The sequence below is a fragment of the Antechinus flavipes genome, chromosome 5 (assembly GCF_016432865.1).
Source record: "Antechinus flavipes isolate AdamAnt ecotype Samford, QLD, Australia chromosome 5, AdamAnt_v2, whole genome shotgun sequence".
Lineage (NCBI taxonomy): Eukaryota > Metazoa > Chordata > Mammalia > Dasyuromorphia > Dasyuridae > Antechinus > Antechinus flavipes.
In genome coordinates this window covers 51,438,520-51,461,956 of record NC_067402.1, presented here as the reverse complement: position 1 = coordinate 51,461,956, position 23,437 = coordinate 51,438,520, and the positions used below count along the sequence as shown (strand labels likewise).

At 35.2% G+C, this 23,437-nt stretch overlaps 1 protein-coding gene across 1 annotated transcript in view; it reads left to right on the top strand.

The window, feature by feature from the left end:
• ITGA8 (integrin subunit alpha 8) overlaps positions 1-23,437 on the top strand; it is a 209,487-nt gene that overhangs the window by 103,856 nt on the left and 82,194 nt on the right. The window contains exons 15-20 of the mRNA XM_052000132.1: positions 1,700-1,807; positions 8,334-8,389; positions 10,794-10,948; positions 13,230-13,367; positions 13,850-13,917; positions 15,612-15,759. Coding sequence (XP_051856092.1) covers positions 1,700-1,807; positions 8,334-8,389; positions 10,794-10,948; positions 13,230-13,367; positions 13,850-13,917; positions 15,612-15,759 — 673 coding nt within the window. The remainder of the gene's footprint in view (positions 1-1,699; positions 1,808-8,333; positions 8,390-10,793; positions 10,949-13,229; positions 13,368-13,849; positions 13,918-15,611; positions 15,760-23,437) is intronic.

Below are 23,437 nucleotides of genomic sequence, written 5' to 3'. Positions count from 1 at the left end.
GCACAGAACCTAGGGCCATTAGGCTAAAACAGTACCACCAATTCCCAAACTCTGTTGGGAATAACAGAGTTCTATGGACTGGTTCCCTCAGATAGACAAGATTCCCAGCTTCTCCTCTCAGATTCACGAGACAACTTCCCTGGATAGCTAACCACAATGTCTCTGATAGCTGGGAAATGGAGGAGACTACATTCCCATAGTATCCACAGTAGGAATTTCATTAAATTTAAAACAAAGTATTTTACACAGAGTGCAAATGAGAATCATAGAGGTTTAGGAAAATTCACAATAAGACCTCTGGTAATCTGGTGATGGTTAAGTTCTCGTTTAAGGCTACATGCTGAATAAGTCTTTGCTGGCTGCCCTAAGGCTCCACATTCCCATCTGTCATACTATTGCCTGGAAAAAGCTCTCTTCAGCATGACCTTCATGTGTGGTTTTCATCTGGAGCCTTGTACTCACTAGCTACCATGGTTTTTAGTTACTCCTTATAAAACATGTACCTTGTTTTCTGGCAGCTAGGTAGAAAAGAAAAAGTGCCTAGTTTAGAATCAGGAAGACTCAAGTCCCTAAGTTCAAATCTGTCCTCAGACACATATTAGCTGTGTGATCCTGGGAAATCACTTACATCTTCTTGCCTCAGTTTCCTCATCTGTAAAATGAACTGGAGAAGGAAATGGTAAAATACTTTAGTATCTTTGCCAAAAAACACCAAATGGGATCACAACTGAACAACAACAACTCTTGTAGTCTTACTCACTACATCTCATCTACTCTCTGCCCAGAGAGTAGATTTTGTCTTCTGCTGAGACAGTTCTTTAAAGGATCCTAGATAGGATTTTGAGCTAAATTTTTAGGGTCATCTAATTCAACCTTTTCATTTCACAGATGAGGAAGCTAAAGCTCAAAGAAAGGCTACCAGGGTACACAGAAACCAATATTGTAGCCACATAATTTGAATGGAAAACTATGAATTGAATTAAAACAGAGAGCTAAAAATAAAGCACCATTACACTCAGAATCAGAAACTATACCTTTTCTAGTAATCATTTAAGAGAGGCAACATAGTGGATAGAAAGTTAGCTTTGGAGTCAAGTAAACTTAAGTCCTACATCTGGCTGTACAATCCTACACAAGACACTGGATCTTGCCATCCCTCCTACCCCAAGCAATTTAATTCTTTAAGATTATAGCTTGTAAAAGAGGTTCTGGGATATGTATTGGTAGAGAGAGTGTCCTCACAGAACTCAGTTTATACCAATTAAATCAAAGATCTGATCCACAAAAAGTCAGCTTATACCAATAAAATTACAGGTCTGGTCCCACAAAAAAACAGTCACTCCAAAGTACTAAATATTCCTAGCTCAGGATTCCATCACACTAACTGCTATCTTGCATCTATCTCTGGGAATCAAATCTTGAATGTTCACACATGTTGTTAAATATGCAGTAAGATGATTAATGACTATGATACTGCATTGTGCATTTAATCAGGATTTAACAGAGATGCTGGGAGAAATGGCATAGGGGTATGGAGCAAACCCCCCAAATGATCAGGAAATAGCATAGTGGCTAGAGCATTGGATATGGGATCATTTTTTGGAAACAAAGCATTGGTTTTCAGGAATATGATTGTCAACTTGTCGCTCCTTCAGTTTGTTCAGTATCTATTTCTCTTTTCCCCCACATTCACCCACAGAGCAAGACCAGTTGTGACAGTGGATGCCCAACTTTTGCTGTATCCAGTGATTATAAACCTGGAAAATAAAACCTGCCAGATCCCCGGCCTTACAGCATTAGTGCCTTGGTGAGTATGCATACAGAGATTTTTGTAGGTGCTATCTCCCTTTGCATATTGGCTTGTTAGAGGTCTCTGCAGAACTAAAAACCAATAAAAGTTGGGGAACCTTCCCAGTGAAAACTTGTTCTGGATATGGTGACTACGATTGATTCGTTTCCCCAGCAGAATTAGATTATCTTAACAGCTTTCTAAGTTGCTGTACTGGAGTACTCAGAATACTTTTTAGGCACAGAAAGTATTTTTTCTCTTTTTATTAAGGTTGGGTAAATGATTGTATTCCTGTTTTGGAAACTATCATCATTTAATAACCTCCTATGTAGGTACAGCCAGAGAGTAATGATGATACATGAGAGAATTTTTTTCCTTATGGTACCATTACCATCTTGATAACATGACTCTGTGGGACACACACACTTAGAAAAACACAGATTGCCATGATCTAGATGGTATTATGTTTTTCTTTAGTAATACTCTGGACTTTTGTAGGCAACTCGTCACAAGCTGTGCATTTTTCATCTCTGACTAGTCTGATTTCTTATTAAAGTCTGGAAAGAGACTTGGATTGATGAGCTGAGCTCTTAAAAATCACACTGATTGTTAAGGTGGTAGAATGATGTCCCCTGTGCCTATATTGCAGAAGACTATCCTTTTTGACTTATAAAATATTTTCCTTATCTTCTTTGGAAGTCATAATTGGATGAAAATGAATCAAGGTGGGGAAATATATCATTATTTCTAATGGAGGAGTTGGAGTCAGGAAATCTAACTCAAATATTTACTGGCTATATGATCCTAAGCAAATCATGTTACTTTTCTGAGATCCCAAGTTTCCTCAACAGGAAAATGGGATAATAAAACCAGCTACTTCATGATGTGATGAAAGGTCAGATGAAGTGTCTATGTAAGTGCTTTGAAAACTTTAATGCATTTTATGAATGAGTCATTACTTTTCCCCCCATGTTTGTGTTCAGTGGAGTTCAGAGAAATCTGCTTAGCACAAGGACTATTAATTAACTAATATTAATCACACAGTAGATGATTAATAAATGTTAACTGACTGACAAATATCACCAGGTGTCATGTATTCCATAGGCAGGCAGGGGAAGCCCGTGGTTCTCTTTTCAGATGAAAAGTCTTAAGTAATTAACAGAATAAATGCTATATTTCATTTAAACATTAGTAAAAAAAATAAAGGTGAAATTTTTCCCCTATCCAATTCATGGAACCTCTGAAATTTATCTATAGGTCAAGGCTAAGAATCCCTGATATAATGGTCAGATTGGCAGGGCTTCTTAAACTTTTTCCACCTACAACCCCTTTTTGCCTGAGAAATTTTTACATAACTCCAGGTATATAAGTATAAAAATGGATATACAAATCAAATACTAATTGAAAATAACTCATTGACATAAGGAGCAAGTGAAATAACATATGAAAAAAGTCTTTCACAAATCCCAAAGAAACACTAAATAGCATACTGGACCCGGAATTAGGAAAACTTGAATTCAAATCCTTCCTAAAGTGGGGATATACATACACACACACACAAATATAACTCTCTAAAGTAGATGCTTTAGAGAGTTATATTTGTGTGTGTGTATGTACACACACACACACACACACACACACACACACACACACACACACATATATATATATATGATTATAATATATAAAACATCATTTAAATGCTAACTTTTTATTAGTGGTAGTTTTAATATTATTAAGATACATAGAAAAGCCAACAAAAACTCTGAGTATTCAAATTTTGCCATTCCTTTCCAGGCAAAGTGGCTGTCTGCAATAGTGTGTGACGCTCTGAAAAGGGGCAGGATGCAGGCTGGATTCAGCCTGAGCTAGAGCAGTTATTTCTGGCTTTTGAGTGTTTGAGTATTATTGATGGTCTTGGGACAGGAGTCTGGGCTGGAGGCAAAGCCTTTAAGGGTGGAGAGCAAGCAGGAAGGAGGACCCTGAACAATTCTTCCCAAAACATCCTCTCAAACATCCTCAGTAAAACATTACTCTCCAGCATCCCCCAAAGAGAAGCTGGTCTTGTTCTCTCGTACCGGCATTTGGCAATGTTTGGGAACAGCCCTGAGCCCATAAGAAAATAAGAGGGGTTGTAAACCACAAAGTATTATAAGTAAAAGATGACCTGGGAAACTGGGGAAATGAATGAAAAATGGGAACATTGATCCTTTCCCTGTTCATGGTGAAATGAACATGAAATGGACTGTGAGGATTATACAAACAGGAATCTTAACCCTTTAGAGGTCACTCCGCAGGCAGCCGGCTCCACATATCACTCATGAAAACTGAATGAAGTAACATTTAACTCGATGTAGACAGCACATTTGGAAAGAAAATGGTAATGCCCTGGAAAAGGATTCTTTTAAAAGGAGTTCTCATTTTTTTATATATTTTTATTAGGTTTAAATGGGTTTAACAGATTACAGGCACTGTTTTGCTTTGAGGAAAGAATATTACTTTTTAACAAGAAAAGTTCCTACATGAGTCAGTGTACTGTTGTGATAAATAATGTTATTCATCGAAAATATCAGTTATTACAAGAATAAATATATTATGTCACAGTTATTTTTCAACAGTTTTAATGCATGAATATGATACTGTGAAAGACATTTTCTTTCAATTCTATAAGGGTTTTTTTTTTTTTTTATGTTAACCTTGTGTCTTACAAGGAGGGAAATTGCCATTTTATGCAATCTAGTATAGACTGATTTCCCAGAAGATTTTGTGTTTAGTTCTACATTTTGAACTCAGTTTCCCTTTATAATTGAAGAATAGCTGTTGATTTTCTTTTCTGTAATATTTCTCCATATTTTGCATGCTATTGTATTGTACTTCTGAAAACAACTAGGTAAATTCTAATAAACATACAGAGCCAAATAGAAAATCATAAATAGGGTCACAAAGAGTTGGACTTGACTGAAAATGACCCTAAATGGCATGATGGGGAGAGTACTGGCCCTAGAATAACAAATATTTCTCTTTCTGTATTCAAATCTAGCCTCTGACACATGACCTCAGACACTGCTTTGTCATCCTCTGCAAGTCACTTAATTGTGTTTGCCTCCGTTTCCTCATTTGTAAAATGAGCAGGAGAAAGAAAAAGGCAAACCACTTCAGTGCATTTGCCGGGAAAACCCCAAATGGGGTCACCCAGAGTTGGACACAACTGAAAAACCACTGAATGACAGCAACAGGCAAATAATTCCTCAGTCCTACTGGCAGAAATTTCTGTGTCTCTCAGCTAGCTGTGTGACTTGTATGAAATGCCTGCTAACTGACATTTTGAAATTCGTGGAAGATAAAGCAGTCATTTTCACAGAGAAATATAGGATTGTGGATAAACATTCAATATTCATAGAATATTTCTTAATCTGTTGGAGCAAGTCTGGTGAAGAAGGTAGACAATCAGTTACAAAATCTGTGGGGCAATAGAAAAAGTGTTGGATTTAGAAGCAAGGATCTCCACCACATGCTAACCGTACAACCTTGGGCAATCCCTTTGGATGAATTGTTTACTCATTGGAAAATTAGGGGGTTGGACTACATGACCACCTCAAAGGCCACTTTCAGTTCTATTTCTTTGACATATTTCTTATGTAAAAACAAAATCAAGTATTTCAAATTATAACACACTTCTATAACATTTAATTTATAAAGTGATTTCCTCATTACATCCCTTTAAGAGTGGTCATGTGGCATTATACCCATTTTACAGACAAAAAAACCAAGATTCAAAATGATTGAATGATTTGTTTGAGTTCACATAGCTAGTTAGTAGCAGAGCCAGACATGGCATCCCACACTCTTATGATTCCAAGCCTGTGTTATTGTTACACTGGAAAGAATACTAGTCTTAATTGTTTTTTTACATTCTATTTCATTTTAAATTAACTACTTCTTTATTACACATCACTAATTTTAGCAGATATACTGAAGAATTCCTTTTTCCCCCCAAATGTCACTAGGTTAGGAGGTCTTTAATAATGACAGAGTTAGAAGGTCATATAATGCATTGCCCTACCTCCAGGCAAGATCACATGGAAACTATCACGAACATATGGTTTTCTGTCTCCTATTCTTAAAGGTCTCCATGGAAGGAGAGTCTTTGGCAGGGTCTTCACAAAGAGACTGGATTGAATCAAAATTACTGATCAGACTGTCTTCCTACTTTGAACCAGAGGTTTCACTTCCAGTTGGAACCTTTAGCTCCACATAAGTGCAGGGATCCCATGTAGAAATAACCCACATCTTATTCTGGTGGCCCCACTAAGTGTCTCCTGCAATCAGGAGTTTGGTTGAAAGGAGAAAAAATTCTATGGTATGTTTTTAAGTTACCCCGGAGCACCATAAAATTAAACCCAATATATTTATCTTTGAGAGACTTAATTCATAAAGGTTCCAATCATTCCAATTGCTTTTTAAACTGAGAGACTTTCAAGTCTATTTTCTGGGTCATAGAAGCAAGCCCGATGTTATTTTCTGTAAATGGGCAAATACCCTCCTAAAGTTATCACCCAATGAAACTTGTTTAGGTGACAGTCCTATGGTTCAGTAGTCAACTATAATCAAGTCAAATCTGGATGAAGCAAATTAAAATGCTTTTGAATCAAGGTAATAGAGAATGGTGTACATGCTTGCAATCTCAGCCTCCAGGGAGACTGAAGCTGTAGATCTTTTGATCTAAAATTTAGGTGACTTGTCAAAGCCCCACAGATAATAAGAGACAGAAGTGACATCTGGATACAAGGTCCTCCAGCTCCAAATCTAGGGTGTTGTACTATATCTTCCATGAGTAATTAAACTGAGTTTTTGCAAAAAAAACCTAATGTGACTGATGATATAAATGATATAAATTCTCACAGGAAGAGATTTCAAAATCATCACTTTTATGTAATATTTTCAAGTGCTTGGTATTCACCAAAAAAAAAATCAGAAAGAATTATCACAATATTTCAGCTATGACAAGATTTTTACTACTAAGTAGAATTATCTATTGTTAAGGCATTTAGCAATGTCCGGAGTAGATCTACCTTTGAGTGGAATGTTTTCTAACAAGTAGCTGAGCAATTCAAAAAAGATAAATAGCAAAAAGAAATTTTCCACTTAGGGCCTAGCCTGTATCTGAAATTTCAGGCTACAATCAATTATTCATCTCACTTGAGTAATTCTAATTGAAACAGAAGTGGAGTCCCAGTTTGTGATTTCTCTTGGGAAGTGGAATAAACACTTGTAATAGCAATAAGCCTCAAGCAAAAAAAAAATAAAATTTCTTAATGGTATGTGGCAAATTATTTACCCTGAAGGAAGGCTTTGGCTGAGGTCACAGAAGATATATGAATCCCAGATGTGACACATTTTCATTATACTTGACACAAAAGTAATGTTTAGATATAATTTGCTGGTTCTGAATTTGGTAAGTACTTGAATTAATACTGCTATTTCATTATTATCATTATTGCCATTATCTAGTTGTATATGGTATTTTAAGGCCTGCAAAGCTCTTTACATTTTATTTTATTCAAGCCTGCCAACAACCCTAGTAGCTCAAGTCAGCAAAAATTCTGCAATTTACAACATTAGGGATTTGCTCAGGGAGACTTTGAAGTTAAATGGCTTGTCTTGGGTCCTGTTTCCAGTATGTTTCAGGGCACAGATATAAACCAGAGGTTTTCTGATTCCCTCTCATTCTCGGAATGTTAGGCCTCCCCAAAACAATGAATAACAATAGCTCACCTTTATTTTGTGTGTGTGTCTATTATGGACCTTGCCCTTTTATTTATTTAGAATTATTTTTGTTTTCAGTTCCATTTTTTTCCTAACTCTACCACTTATTGAGGTCAGGAATATGATACTTGTTACACATATGAAGTCATATAAAACATTTCCACATTAATCACTCACTTCTATATGTCCATTTGTATATTTAAAAAGCCTATATATATGTATGTATATATATGTATATATATATACATATATACCTTATAAAATAATATATAATGTAATGATAAGTCAAAAATTTTTAAGTATTATGATAATTGTAAAATTATTATAAATTTATAAAAGGTATTATAAATCATAAGTCTTTGATGGAAATAGTGCAAGTGTTACTATTCTTATTTTTTCAGATAAGGAAAATAAAACTCAAAAAAGTAACTCATGCTAATAAACTATTACTATCTTTATTTTTATAATAAACTATTATGATCCTTATTTTTTTCAGTTGATAAAATTAAAACTTAGAAAGGGGGATTTGACCAAAGTCATATGATTAGTGAGTACAATCTGTAGACTAGAATCCAGACTTCTTGACTTCTTCCTAATGATACTAATACTGGAACAAACTAGTACTAGAGATATATTTTGGGATTTTTTTGTTGCTGTCAAAAGTCAGTATAAAAACACATTAAGGCATCTCCTTTCTTTTTTTTTTTTTTTTGAGGAGGAGGAAACTATATTTCAGAATTTGGTATTTTTGTATTCTAACAATCTTGTTTTTTAATAGCTTTACACTGAGAGTGTGTGCTTCTGTAGAAGGTCAGAGCATTTCAAATACAGTGGGTAAGTATCTTTTCAAACTCCTATATGTATACATATAAATAGATTGAATTACAAGTTAAACTTGCTCCTGAAGCCATCTCATGCTCCCTCACCCATTACCTTGAAAAAACTAGTCCAGAAATTGAAAAAATTTTGACTCCAATTGAGGTTTCTGACTATTATTTAGAATGAACAGAGAGAATTATGACAAGTTCTCAATATATTTAAATTTTATACACATATACTCACACACATATATGAAAAAAATACTTTTTAAATTTTTAGTTGTTTTAGATATTTTTTCCCTATTTCATGTAAAAACAATTTTTAATCTGTTTGTGTGTGTGTGTGTGTTGTTTTCTGGGTTTGGGTTTTGTTTTTTTACAATTTTGAGTTCCAAATTCTTATAAAGATTGTACTTGTGCAGTCATGTAAAATATTTTCATATTAGTTATAATGTGAAAAAACAGACTCCTCCCCACAAAAATGAAAAATAAAGTTTAAAAGACTATATGGTTCAATTTGTTTTCTGATTCTATCAGTTCTTTTTCTGGAAATGATTAGCAGTTTTCATCATAGGTACTTAAGATTTTATATTGCTGAGAATAGTTAATTCATTCACAGTTGATCATTGTACAATATTGCTATTACTGTTGTAATGTTCTTTTGGTTCTACTCACTCTACTTTGCATCAGTTCATGTAAGTCTTTCCAGTTTTTCTGATTGCACGATGTTCATCATTTCTTATAGTATAATCTATTTCATAACAATCATATAGCATAACTTGTTCATCCATTCCTCAAATGATGAGTATCTCCTCAGTTCCAATTCTTTGCTCCCACAAAAAGAACCATTGTAAATATTTTAGTACATATAGGTTCTCTTCCTTAATAAAAATTCTTTGGAATACAAAGTAAGGGCATCGCTGAGTCAAAAGACATTCACAGTTTTATTATCCTTTAGGCATAGTTCCAAATTGCTCTCCAGAATGTTTAAATCAGTTCACAATTTCACCAAGAGTGTACTAATGTTCCAATAGAGGAAAATACTTTTGATAAAGTTTCTCAAGTTATATTTGTATAAAAGACAGAGATACAGGCTGGCCAGCATGACAATTAGGTAGATCTGAAATTAGTTGAATAGTTTTGCTGGGAAATATCTAACTGAGTATGTTGTAACTGAATGTGTTTCTAAATTTTCAAAAAAAATCTTTTGTAATTAAAAATCACATTAATTATAATTAATTGTAAATATAATTAAAAATTTACATGGATATGCAATTACATGGATATTAAAAATATAAATGGCATACATATGAACTCTGAAAATGATGCAAAGCTAGGAGGGAATGTCAGCACCCCAAATAACAGAATGAGGATTCAAAAAATTGACAAACTATATTATTGGGCTTAATCCAGCAAATATCAAAAACAAATTCTTACATAGGCTCAAAAAACTAGCTTTATAAGTACAAGTTGAGGAAGACTTGACCAGCTATTCAATGGAATATAGATAGATACATAGATAGATGAATATAGATGGATGGATGTGGGGTGGGGATTTAGTAAGTTGCAAGCTTTGTTGAAAACAATAGTCTAATATGATATCAAAACAACTAATTTGATCTTGGACTGCATTAAGGGAGAGTATCCAATTCAAGGAAAATCAGAATATTACTGTCTCTATTTTTGTGAGATTATATCGAAATGATTGACTTCAATGTGGGGTGCCATAATTTGTGAAGGATGATGAAAAGCTGGGAAATTCAGAAGAAGCCTACATAGCAGGATGAGAAAGGGTTCTGGGTTCATGTTATCTGAGCATCAGTAGAAGGAATGAGGGCAGTTTAGTGTTCAGAAGACAAAATTAATTGTGTGTACAAAAACTATTATCAAGTATTTGAAGTGTTGTCACTTGGAAGGGTTAAGTCCCCACAGACACAATTAAGAACAGTGGATAGAAGGCACAGAGAGGCAAATTTATCCTGATGTCAAGGAACACAGACCCACCAAAGGAGAATGGATTTCCTCAAAAGTTTTGGGGTTCCCCCTCTCTAGAAGTCTGTAAGTGAAGGCTACTTCACAGGTAGGTGGCAGGGGGGATTCTTGTTGAACTTCAAGTGAGGTGAGAGTATCTGTGATCTCCTTTCTGAGTCTGAGTTTTTATGATTCTCTATCATCAAAATCAGCAGGCATTATATGTGTGTTTATTAAATCCAAGAAATGCTTTATAAATTCCATCAACTTTTGTTTCCTGATTTTTTTGATTCTCAATCCAAAATACTTTCCCCCAAAGAACCAACTTGAAGCAAGTGTGTGTGAGAAAGAGAGAGACAGACAGACAGACAAATAAGGAGGGAGGAGAAGAAAGCATGGTGTTTATTAAAGGTTCCATATTAAATATTTAATTTACTTTTGTCTTGTAGCTCTAATAGCTGATGTCCAGTTAGATTCATTGAAACAGAAGGGAGCCATTAAGAGGACCCTCTTCAGGGATAACCATCAGCCACAACTTGTCTTCTCTCTGCTGATAAACCAACATCAATCCCTCCAGTGCCATGACTTCACTATTTACCTCCGAGTAAGCTTTTTTTCCCCCACAAAATCATTGTTTTCTGTCTTCAACTGCCTGTAGAATTTATTTTTTATTCATACTTGTAATTAGGAGATTCCTTCCATAAAGATGTGTAAGTTACATCCCCAGAAGTGACTTGGAGCACGAACCACTGAGAAGTTAAGTCCCTTGCTCAGAATCCCAAAGTTAGTTTCAATCAGAAGAGGGGCTTCCCCATGGGTCTCCTCAGCTTGAAGTCTATCCACTAAACTCCGTTGCCTCTCAAGATTCAGAGTGTGCTGTGAAATCCTAAACTTTCAATCATTCTTTCTAATGTAGCCATCCTTTGGTTCAAAGAGCTGCCATGGTCTCTGTTGGATTTTATAAATCGATCAACAAGCATTTAGCATCTTCTTTCTTCTAAGCTTGGGGGATTGGTCGGTGAGTTCATTGGTTGTTGTCCTTTGTTCTCAAAGAGGACCAGTGCAATGAATGATACAGTCCCAACATGTAGGACTTTATATTTTGATGTGAAAGAAAATATCACTTTAAAGTTTCATAAGCCCTTGAACAGATCCCTTGTCCCAGTAAAACTAGTTCATTATTCCAAATAATTTAGGGAGCATACATAAATATATTTAAAGTTTATCCATTTCCAGGTACCCTTTGTTGTGAGAATCTTAATCCTGAGATTCAACCCCTCATGGAGTCACAGTTGTACTGCCCCTAGCAATCTTTTTAAAGGGCATATATAGTTTATCTCATCTTGGTAATTCAGGAACAGAGGTGGGAGAGAGTGATTTTTTTTAAGGCTCTAATGCTAAAATGAGAGGTGTATGACTTACTGAGTAGATCACTGAACCTAGAACCAGGAAGACCTGGGAAGACTCCACCTTTAGCACTGATTGATTGAATGACTATAACTCCTGAACCTCGTTCAATTCTCTAAGATTTTCCTACTTTACAAGTTGAGACCTGCATCTAAGGAGGGAGTTCCCATGGCTTCAAAAAGATGGAGGATGTACTCATGGAATAATTTGACATTTTTTGAGTATTTAAAAGTTAAAAGGGGACGTGGCAAAGTAGAGAGATATGGGTCCTCTGCTTATTAACTCTGAGATTTTGGACAAATCACTTCTCTCTGAGTCTAAATTTTCTCATCTGTAAAATGGGGCTTTCTCCAAATTAGCCCTTCAAGTAACTTTGGAAAGAAATCTATCAAATGCATTTTCTAAATATTAAAACATAGAGGTTTAACTCAATGGAAAGACTGATGAATGTGGAGTCAGAGGTCCTAGATTACCAACCTGGATCTGACATTTATTAATGGTGTGATTTTGGACACGTCCCCAGAATCATGGAGCCTTAATTTCCTCATCTGCAAAGGGAAGAAATTGGTCTAAATTACCTTGATAATTCCTTTCAGCTCCAAAGCTATGATTGTGCAAATTATAATGTTTATTATCATTAATCCCATCATTACTAAATACTCGACAAGCATTTTGTAAGTGTCTGATCTCAAGGAAACTCATAAATTATGTCATCCTTATGAATCCAGTCCATGATACTTTTAATTATATATTTTTTTGGTTTAGTTTTTGGCAAAGTTATCAGGGTTAAGTGACTTGCTCAAGGTCTCATAGCTAGGATCTGAGGCTGATTTTGCAACTCATGTCATCCTGACTCCATCACACCACCCAAGTGCTCTTTAATTACGTTTTTAAAAATTATTCTCCTTCTTTGACGTGCACATTGCACACATGTATAGATTGAGTCGTGTAAAAGGTTGATGGTCTGGGTGACTGAGGAGAATAACTCCCAAGGATACCTGTGGGCTCCCATAGAATCTTATGCTCTCCTGGCTTCCTTTACCTCTCAGCTAAAATCCCTCTTTTTACCTTCCCCCCTTCTGCCTTCCTTCTCCCTTTGGATTATCCTGTTCTATGTCTTGCTTTCACATAGTTGTTTATATGTGTCACCCCATTAAATGCTAATCTTCTGGAAATCATGGGCTTGCTTTTCCTCACCCCCTTTCTTTATATTCCTTGGCACATAGTAGGTATAGTAAGCACATAGTAAGTACATCAATGCTTATTGACTAACACAATGATTTTCCAATGACTTCACCTCTGGAAGATTGACTTTTCAGCCCACATAAATCAGTGAATCATTCAGCCTGTTGTTGTGATAATTGTTTCATTCACCCAGTGTTGTTTGTTTAAAATAAAAAAAATCGTACGCTGTCACAGATTAGCATCTTGTAGCTATTTCATGGAGCCTTCTTTAATTTTGTGATTATTTCCGTCAGGATGAAACTGAATTCCGAGATAAATTATCTCCAATCAACATTAGCTTGAATTACAGTTTAGATGAATCCACTTTTGAGGAAGGCTTTGCTGTCAAACCAATACTGAACTTCTACCGGGAAAGCATTGTTAATGAGCAGGTAGGATCAGGGACCCTCTTGAGTGACCTCTGTTCAAGCAGGCCATGGAGGTTGTTTACGTGACCTTGAAACAGATCCCAGCTCTTTGTATTTAATTCCTGCATGCAAATGTGTAAACAATTTGGAATTTTTTTCTGACATGTTTCTTGAAACACTGCATCATTGTGTTTTCGGAAGCCCTTCCCCTTGTGAAACCCAGATTTAATTCATTCAGAATGTGGATGTAATGGAAGCAATACAGCCTATAATCTTCCTGACATTGCCAGGGCTACGTTCCACATGAAAATTATAGATTGAATTGGGATGGCAGGCAGGGTGAGAGGAGATAGGATGTCAGCCATATTCTCTGGTAGAGCTGATGAACTTGTTACCAGGTGGGATGTGTGCAGTGCTTAATTTACGGCCTTTCTAATTGGTTTTGGGAAAGGGCAATGACTCAGGTTTTCCAAGTGACCACTGATGCTTGTTTCCAACAAATGTAGGCTCACATCCTAGTGGACTGTGGAGATGACAATATGTGCATTCCTGACTTGAAACTTTCAGCCAGATCGTAAGTTTAAATAAATAAATTTGTGTATTATACGTAATAGAATACAGGTGCTTATTTAAAGCTTCTTTAAGGAAAGTAAACATGTACTTCCAATTGCTAAGAAAAAAAACCCATGTATATTTTTTGATCTTGAATGCACTTTGAATTGGTTTAGGTCAGTTCTTTGTGACTTATGTTGAGGGACACACCCTGAGATTTTGGTTGAATTGTTTCATCCTTCAGAGAAAGAAAAATTTTATATATATATATATGTGTGTGTGTGTTTATATATTTATATTTATATATGTACATACATATATTCATGCTAACATTAATTAATTGATATTAATATTAATATATATGTAATAATAACTATATATAATGTCTATATATAACACATTTTAAAATAAGTTTATAGGAATGACTGGAATACATACATAGATATATACATATTTAAATTAATAAAGTTATACATATTTAAAATTTAGTGAAGATAAATAGACCTTGAGAATCAGTAGATGTTTAATGAATCCTTGTTGATAGATTGATTAATGAAAGAACCTCATTATTTGGTGGCTCAAATGGGAAAGGCATATAATGCTCACATCCTATATATACTTAAGTGAGCTATCCCCGATCCTGCTTTTGTAACATCTCAAAGATATCTCCAATTTTCTCAAGAGGTATTTGGAGATTGATCATAAAGTTGAGTCTTTCTCTCTTTCTCTCTTTCTCTCTCTCTCTCTCTCTCTCTCTCTCTCTCTCTCTCTCTCTCCATATATATATATATATATATATATATACATATATATATACACACACACATATGTAAATATATACATGTATATATAAATATATACACATAATTCTTTGTGATTTAAAAATTACTTATTTTAAGGATCTCTGATAAAATCAAATGGTCAACAGTATCATCACAACTACTAAAAGTTGGGGTATTATTGATCTAGGCATTTATAAATTGCATTGTATTATGTTACCAAGAAAGAAAATATCTAGGTGTGTGTGTGTGTGTGTGTGTGTGTGTGTGTGTGTGTGTGTGTACAGGGGTAGGAGGGAGGTTGATTTTCACACCTATCGTCAGGGTGACTGTCAACAACTTTATGAGAATTATCCCACTGCTCTCCATGTCTCGATGGCTTCCTTGTGAACTTTAAGGGGCTGCAAAGTTATTCTCCTGTGTTGGGAGATTAGGAAGGTGGTAGTTTTGAAAACTTTTGAATCAAAAAATATTAAATGGTATTTTCCCAAATCCCTTAGCTTGAGTTTTTAGCTAAGGGAGTTTCTTCCTTTAATTTCATGTTAAGGGATCAGAGAGGCAGGACCCTTGGCTTTTGGGGACTCTGGGACTCATTGCATAGACTGATTTCCCTTTTCTTGGGTTTCTAAGCCCACTTTCTAGCATCAGGATCTAACCTGATTTTTCATTCACTCCTCTTTGGTCCTTCCAGATTCCTCTTTTCCTGTCCTCCATTTTCAGGGAGTGTACATTGTAATGACCTTTTGTTAATAATGACTTTTCTGCCTCTCCCCTTCCCATCAGCCTTTTGCCATTCTTAATTTGTCACCCTCCCATGAGCCATCCTTCCTTTTTAGTCCCAGGGAAGTCATTAACTAGGAACAGCAGCCATCAATAGGACAACCTGCTTCTCCTTTGTGGACCTGCCATAGCTAATTAGTCTTCTAACTGTTTGTAGAGACAAACAGCAGCTGATCATTGGAGATGAAAATCATCTAATGCTCCTTGTAAATGCAAGGAATGGAGGAGAAGGAGCCTACGAAGCTGAGCTCTTTGTGGAGATACCTGAAGAAGCAGATTACATTGGTACTGAACGCAATAACAAGGTAATCTTTAAAAATCACTGATGATGTTGAGGTACCCTGATTGGTGCAGGGGGTACAGCCCTGATCCTGGAGTTCACATTCAGCCCAGATTTCTATTTGCTGAGTAACCCTTCCAGGTCTCAATTTCTTTATCTTTAAAAAAGTTAGCCCCTAACTTTTAGCCCCTAGGTCACAAGGGTCCATTCATTCAGGGAACATTTATAAGATGTGTCAGGCATTGTGCTAAGCATTGGGGATACAAAAATAAAAGCAAAGCACTGCTTGACCTCAAGAAGCAAATATTCTACTGGAATGTGGGCTTGTTCTGGCAACCAGAACCCAGATAGACCAATTAGAAAACTCCAAAGTACTAAATACACATGAGAATATTTTTGTAGTCAGCTTAATTTAAAGAGTTCCTGTCGGTTGCTCTTTTCCCGACTAATAGGACAGGAGAATTTTACCTCATGGTAGTAATTACAGGAGAAATAAACCAGGAAAAAGCAAAAATGTGGGTTTAAGTTGGTAAGACAGGATTAAGGTCCTTGGAAGCCCAAGACACTTCTGTTTCCAGGCCCTGTGGTAGATGCATTTTTAAAAATATATCTGATTTTACAATGAAAACATAAAATCTATAAAAGTTGCATATCCAGTGTTAATTTCTTTTACTTTATGGGGGACAAAAAGATTGACTTTACCTTGACTGACTCTGTGTATCTATTTCTAATCTTGCTAGATTTTTTAAGGATGAAAAAAACCCACAAAAAACAAACCACTATGTCTTTTCTGTTATGGTGTTTATTTTAGTTTAGAACCAGGCCCAGAATCTACTGTGCTTGTTGCATAATATGGTCCTGCAGGTAATATCATTGCCCACATATTGAAGGGGCAACTTGAACAGTCACAATACTTTGAGTTGAACTGAGGAAGAGAAGAAATAAATAAGCTCTGACTGAAATGACAAGGGGAAAAACCCCTTTTTGCTCCTGCCTCCTATTCTACATCCCTCCTTTTCTGAAGCCTATTTATAATTCCTTTGAGTTTCAAATAGGTCACAGGAGTTCTGGTTTTTATTATTGTTTCATGGAACTGGGCCCAAATCTGCCATGAACTGATAATGGGATGTATCAGCCCTGAAAAGGGAACATGTCCATTTTTCTTGCCTCTTGGCTTGCTTTCTCACTCTCTTGATCAAGAAATATTGACCAGTTCTCCCTTCCCACTTAATCAGTGCCTTCCTTTATTAAGTTCAAGCAGATGTTCTCATTCCCTTTATTAGGAGAACATCAGTCTTTCTGTACTAAGTGGTCTTATGCCCTCCTCTGTAATCATCTACATTATCCCTGAAAATGTCTTACAAAAACTTTGAGAGAACCAGGATATCAGAATCATAAAAACTCATTCACACACTTGAGGACAGAAACTTTGGCTTATGTCCTTATTATATAATTATATTTAATTATATTATATTATATTATTATAATATAGCACCCAGCCTAGAATGTAGTGGAAATACAACAAAAGAATAAGAGCTCTGAGCTTCTTATTGGGTGATCTGGATTTCACTTCCACCTCTGATATTTGCCACCTATGTGATCATGGACAAAGTCAATTAGGAACCTCAATTTCATCATCTACCAATACACTGTTGTTGTGTTGTTGTGAAGGAAGCATTTGTAAATCTTAACACATGCAAATAAGAGTAACTTTTGTTCTTTATCATAATAAAAATTAACTCAATAAATGCTTAATTAGTTGACTTTATGGAAAAAAAACAAATAAAAATGATTAGCAAAAGCACTATGGATTTGCTGTAAAGGAGGGAACAAAGCACAAACTGGCCTCTGGTCTTGCTAGTCCCATTCTCCTCCAAGCTTTGCCCATAGTATATAATACATGTTTGTTCCATAAAGTTGAATTCATTATATAATAATGACAACAACTGACAAAATCTCAACTGTTAAAGATACACACACACAAAACGAAGAGAAAAATAATTTTGTTTCCAAGCAAGTAATTTTTAGGACAGTCTTTATGTACATACAATTAGGTATGTGATTCCAGATAACAAAGCAGAAATAAAAAAGTCTATGTACCTACCATTTGTGACTCAATCAATAATTAATAAAAATCTACTATGTACTGGGGATACAAGTTTTTAGATTGTGAATTCATTTTTAACAATATCCTCATAGCATCCTTTTGTCCATTTACATGGGATCCTAGAATTGATCTCCAAATTATGCATAAAACAAAGAAAAACAAGCCCAATGATGTGATTTTAAGAACTAGCCTTGAGATTCCACAAATATTTGGGAATTAATTCCTTCTATGTTGTCCCACCTCTCAGTTAAACAAAGAAACATGTTTCAAAAATTTCTCTTATTTTAGCATAATAACAACTTTGTTCTTTGGATGGTTTCATGGAGAGCAATTGTTGTTTTGACTTTCTGTCTGTAAATTCAACTCAAACTATTTAGCAAACCTGATCCAGATAAAATCATGTCCACTTTCCCAATTCATCTGGTCCAAATTATTTGGTTCTGCCATCAACTCTGCTTGATCAGTCTTTATTTTTCACTTTGACATGGCCGCTTCTTTTCCATTTTCTGTTTGTTCCTAAAAGCCACATTCACTACCTCCCTATAGATTTAGAGGCTGTTTATATTACATTCACTTATGTTTCTGTTCAGCTATGATTGTAAATAGCTTCTCTATTGCAAGGGTGAAAAAAGAAAAAAATCATTTTCACCCGATAATAAGATTATTTTTGGTCATTCAGAAATTTATTTCAGATAACATATAGACTGTTATGTGATTTCAGAGGCCTTAATTAAGAGTAATTTAAAAAAACCTCCTTTTGATAGTATTTCAAAAGTCACAGAGCTAATTTTTGCCAGAGGAAGTTATTATGTTCTTCTTTGAGTTTTTATATTGTTATCAAAGTAATGAGAAAAGCAGATCATATAGGCTCATAGATGCAGAACTGCTAGGGACTTCAGAGGTCATCTACTCTAGCCCTCTTATGTTAGAATTGAAAAAACAGCCTCTGGAAAACTTAAGTGACTTGACCAAAATCACATATATAAATAGCAGAGGCAAAATTTAAACCCAAGTTCTCTGACTTCAGTTTCACTGTCTATCATGTTTGTTTATTTTATAAAAAGAATGGCAAAAAGAAAAAAAAAAGAATAAATCTACTACACTTATAAAATTGCAAGGAATAAACACATACTAACAGACATAAAGTTATGGGGGTAATAGTAGAGTAGAAAGTGAAGGATGTTAAATGGCATGCTGTGGAATATTAATGTCTGGCTCTGTAGTTAAATTTTTAATTCATTGAGGGCAGATGCTATGTCTTATCAGTGGTTCTCAAACTTTTGTTTTCAGTATCTTTATCCTATTAAAAATTATTGAGGATCTCTCCAAAGAGTTTTTATTTATCTGGATTATATTTATAGACATTTACCATATTGGAAATAAACACTATTTTTGAATCTGTAGACCCTCTAAAAGGGTTTCAGAGATCCCCAGGATTCTCTAGACCATACTTTGAGAACCACTGTCTTAAATACTCCTCTGTATCTTCCTTAGTGTCTATCTGCACAGTGCTGTGCCATGTTAGACTCTCAATTTCTTGATATTTGGTTAATATCCTCTTTCCTGTGCTATTTTTGTATCTTATAATGGAGGAGATGTCACGGAGGGTTCCCAAAGGCAAACTTTGGTAGCTATAGTAAGTCTTACAAGACTGAAAAGCTTTGGAATAGGGTATTGGGGACAGACTGTATAGTAACTGAATGACAGTCTAGCTAAATTCAAGGAGACTCATTACCAGGAGGCAGCAGAGTAATGAATGGTTAGCCATGACAACTCTCAAGAAGTATATGCTAATTTGTAAGAAGGTTGAGATCTATCTATGGAGAGAGTGCTCACACCAGTAAAATTATAGATCATTGAAGTATTGAACTATTAATTAATTCAAATCATTCATTCACTCATTTCAACCAGAATGTATTAAGTGCTTGCCATTAGCACAGATGCATGGAGGAGGAGATGGAGAAAGGTAGTTGTATGAAAGATAAATGAGATAGACTTTCTACTCTTAGGAAAGTTACCATAAGCAAAAAGAGGTAAGATAGATGCATATTAATGGTTTTAAAAGCTAGAGTGCAATAACAAACGAAAGTCACTACTATGTACAAAAATTTGGGGATATAATAATGATTCAGCCTCTGCCCTTAAGAAGCTTGGATTATACTAAAAGGAATAAGACATATTCTCAGTTGAATATAATATAAGCAGATAGTATGAGAAAAAGGAGAAATCCATACCAAGTCTCCTAAAAAATCTGAATGTAAAGAGTACAAGGAAACCAGATGAGAGGAACCATGTGTGGGAATCAGGAAAGGCTTCATTGCAGTGATATCATTTGAGCCAAGTGTTGATAGTAGACTAGGAGATCCCTAGGATAAAGAAATAAATCATTCAATGAAGGATCCCACTCTGTGCCAGGGGCTCTACTAGATACAGGAGATGGGAAGACAATAAATGAAACAATCTCAACTCCTAAGCAGCATCAAGTGAAATGCTGGAAAATGAGATGTGCTCAAATCTTATACATACATGAGGAATGATTAATTGGTGAGAAGGAAGAAGCCCACTATTTTGAGGCATCTAAAGTTTCTTTTTGCCACTTATTTAAAAAATGCCTACCTCATTACACTATCACAAAGTCCTCAACAAGTTAGAATTATCAAACTAATGACTTGATTATGGCTACAAATGGAAAAGGGGGAAAGAGTTTTTGAACCAATGGAGGAAAAGGCTTAGTTATCTATAAAAATAAGAATTGTTTTTCCTAAACCACAGTTGAACAATTCTAAGCCATTGGAAGAAAATAAATGTAAAAAAAAAATAGAAAGGGAGAAAAAATATCTTTGATTGATGTAGGTGCCAAAAAGTCCGAGGACTGTTCCTAGGAAGCATGAAAAATCTATTGTTTGTTTTTTGGCTGCTGGACAGAATCAAAATGTTTACCAAGGAAGATAAGAGTTGTATGAAAAATGGAAAATCTTGATGAAGTCTTACAGGACAACATAGAAATTCCTTTTTAATGCTTTTGTTATTTTCTTAGCAAGTAGATAAATTTTCTTTTTCTTTGTTTCCTTTATTCAATAAATTCCCCTGGTATTCTAGTCAACTAAAAAATATTTATTAAGCATTTATTATATGCCAGGCACTGTGCTAAATCTGAAGGACAAAAAGAAAGGCAAAAAACAATCTCTGCCTTCAAGGAGCTTACAATGTATTGGAAAGGGACAACATGCTATCAACAGGATATAAAATATATAGGGAATAAATTGGAGATAATTTTAAAGGAAAAATACTAACATTAAGTAATATTTTGCAGACTTTTTGTTGAGAATTGAAGAAATCAAAATGTGGAGGAAAGAATTCTAGGCATGGGGAATAGCCCTGAAAATGCATAGAGTAGGAGATAAAGTTGTATATAAGGAAAAACAATGAGGTCAGAGTGACTGAATCACAGAGTTAGGGCAAGAGAGGAAAGTATAAGAACCCTGAAAAAATAGGAAGCAGGGAAAGAGTAAAGGTCTTTAAAAGCCAAATCAAGGATTTTATATTTGATACTAGAGGAAATAGGGAGCTTCTGATTTTATTGAGCAGAGTGGGGAGGAGAGAGCCATGATTAAACTTGAACTTTTTTTGTTTAATAATCTCAGTCATGTCCAACTGGTCATGACCCCAATTGGGGTTTTCTTAGCAGAAATATTGGACTGGTTTGCCATTTCCTTTTCTAGTTCATTTTACAGATAAGGAAACTGAAGCAAATAGGATCACAATCTATTAAATGTTTGAGACTAGATTTGAACTCAGATCTTTCTGACTCCAGGCCTGGATTCTATTCACTGTGTCACCTCACAGCTCCTAATATTGCACATTAGAAGGATCAGTTTGACAGCTGAGTGGCAGAAGAGACTAATCAGAAAATTATTGTAATGGTCCAGACATGAGGTAATGAGGGCTTGTACTATAAAGGGAATAAAGTCAGAGAAGGGAAGGTAGAAATAACAAAATGGTTAGGGAGGAGAAGTGAGAGAGAGAATGACTTCCACTTTGTAAGCCTGGGTGACCAGGAAGATGGTGACAATAGGAAATGACTTTGGAAATGGCTCACCATTCATTATCAAGGATAAGTATGATCAGGAACAAATTGGGCTCATTCCACAGTAAGAGAGGTGGATGATTGCTAAGCAGCCTGAGAGTTATACTGGTATCCAAGAAATATTTTTAAAATTGAAGGAAAATCTCAAATAAATTGAATATATTCTTTATGAAAATTACAGAAGAGCATGTATAAGAATTGCAAAAGGAAAGAAAACATGGATAAGTGGTAACATACATCTATATCAGTGAGAATATAATATTTATTATGTTATGTAAAATATAATATCATATGTTAATATAATATGGTCAAGGCAGCCAATACCAGGGAACATATTAACATGGACCAGAATTCTCACTTAGCTATTCTGTATTGTTGGAAGGAACAGACCCGCCACTCTAGTAGGATCATGGTTTGACATAAGTAGGGCCCTGAAAGAATGGAATAGAAATCCAATAATTATAGAATCTCAGAGTTGGATGAGACATTAGGGGACATCTGGTTTAGCCTGTATCTGAACAGAAATATCTTCTATAATAGGCATTGTTACTCACCCTAATCAAGACTATCTCCCTGTACTGAGGTTGTGGAATTTACAGTTAGAAGGGACTTAAGAAGTCATCTATCCCACATTTTACAGATGGAAAAATTTAGGTTCAAAGAAATATGATTAAGATCTTTCAGGATCTTAAACTAAGTTCTCAGACTCCACTGAATTGTGTTTTTTCAACTCTTTCACAAATATTGCTTGGGAAGGGTAAAGATGGGTCAGGCACCAGAGTGTCAGGTTCTTAGTAGCCAGAGGAAACCTGATGGCATATAACACTTAGTAAGAATAATAATATATAAATATAAACAGATAAAACATGCACTATATAATAAGAAGAAGAAGATTTAGAGATCATTGAATTCAGCCCTTTCCTCTCACAGATGTTGAAACTGAGGCCCAGAAATTAGCTTGTCCAAAGTCATACATATAATTAGCAATACTGGGATCCAAATTAAAGTCCTCTGAATTTGTTCATATTCAACCCTTTTTCTGCAATACCAGTATGTTCAATCACCATTTGTAGAATGATTTTGAATATAGAACAGTTTACAATATGAATATACTTTTAACTCACTTAACCAGTTGTTCAAATTTTCAAATATATAGTAGCAGGGAATATGTACCCTAGGGATCCTCTTCTACCAATACTCTGGAGTGGGAGCAGGTCTTAAAGTCTTCAACCTTAGCTTCATTTCAACTTTGATTGAAATCTTTGAAAGCCCCTTTGAAAAGTCACTACAGATGATATTTACCCCGTGGCATTTATTCATATCCCCATGGTATTCTTTCACAGAGTCACTTTTAGCTACCTGTCAACTGACAGCAGTATTGTGAGGAAAGGACGTTCTTAATATTAAACCTCTCTATGAACAGGAGTTACCATTATTATCTTTGTTATTGAAACTTTGTATTTAAGGTTATTTTTATTCTTTGAATCTGCATCTTTGGAGATGGGAAAT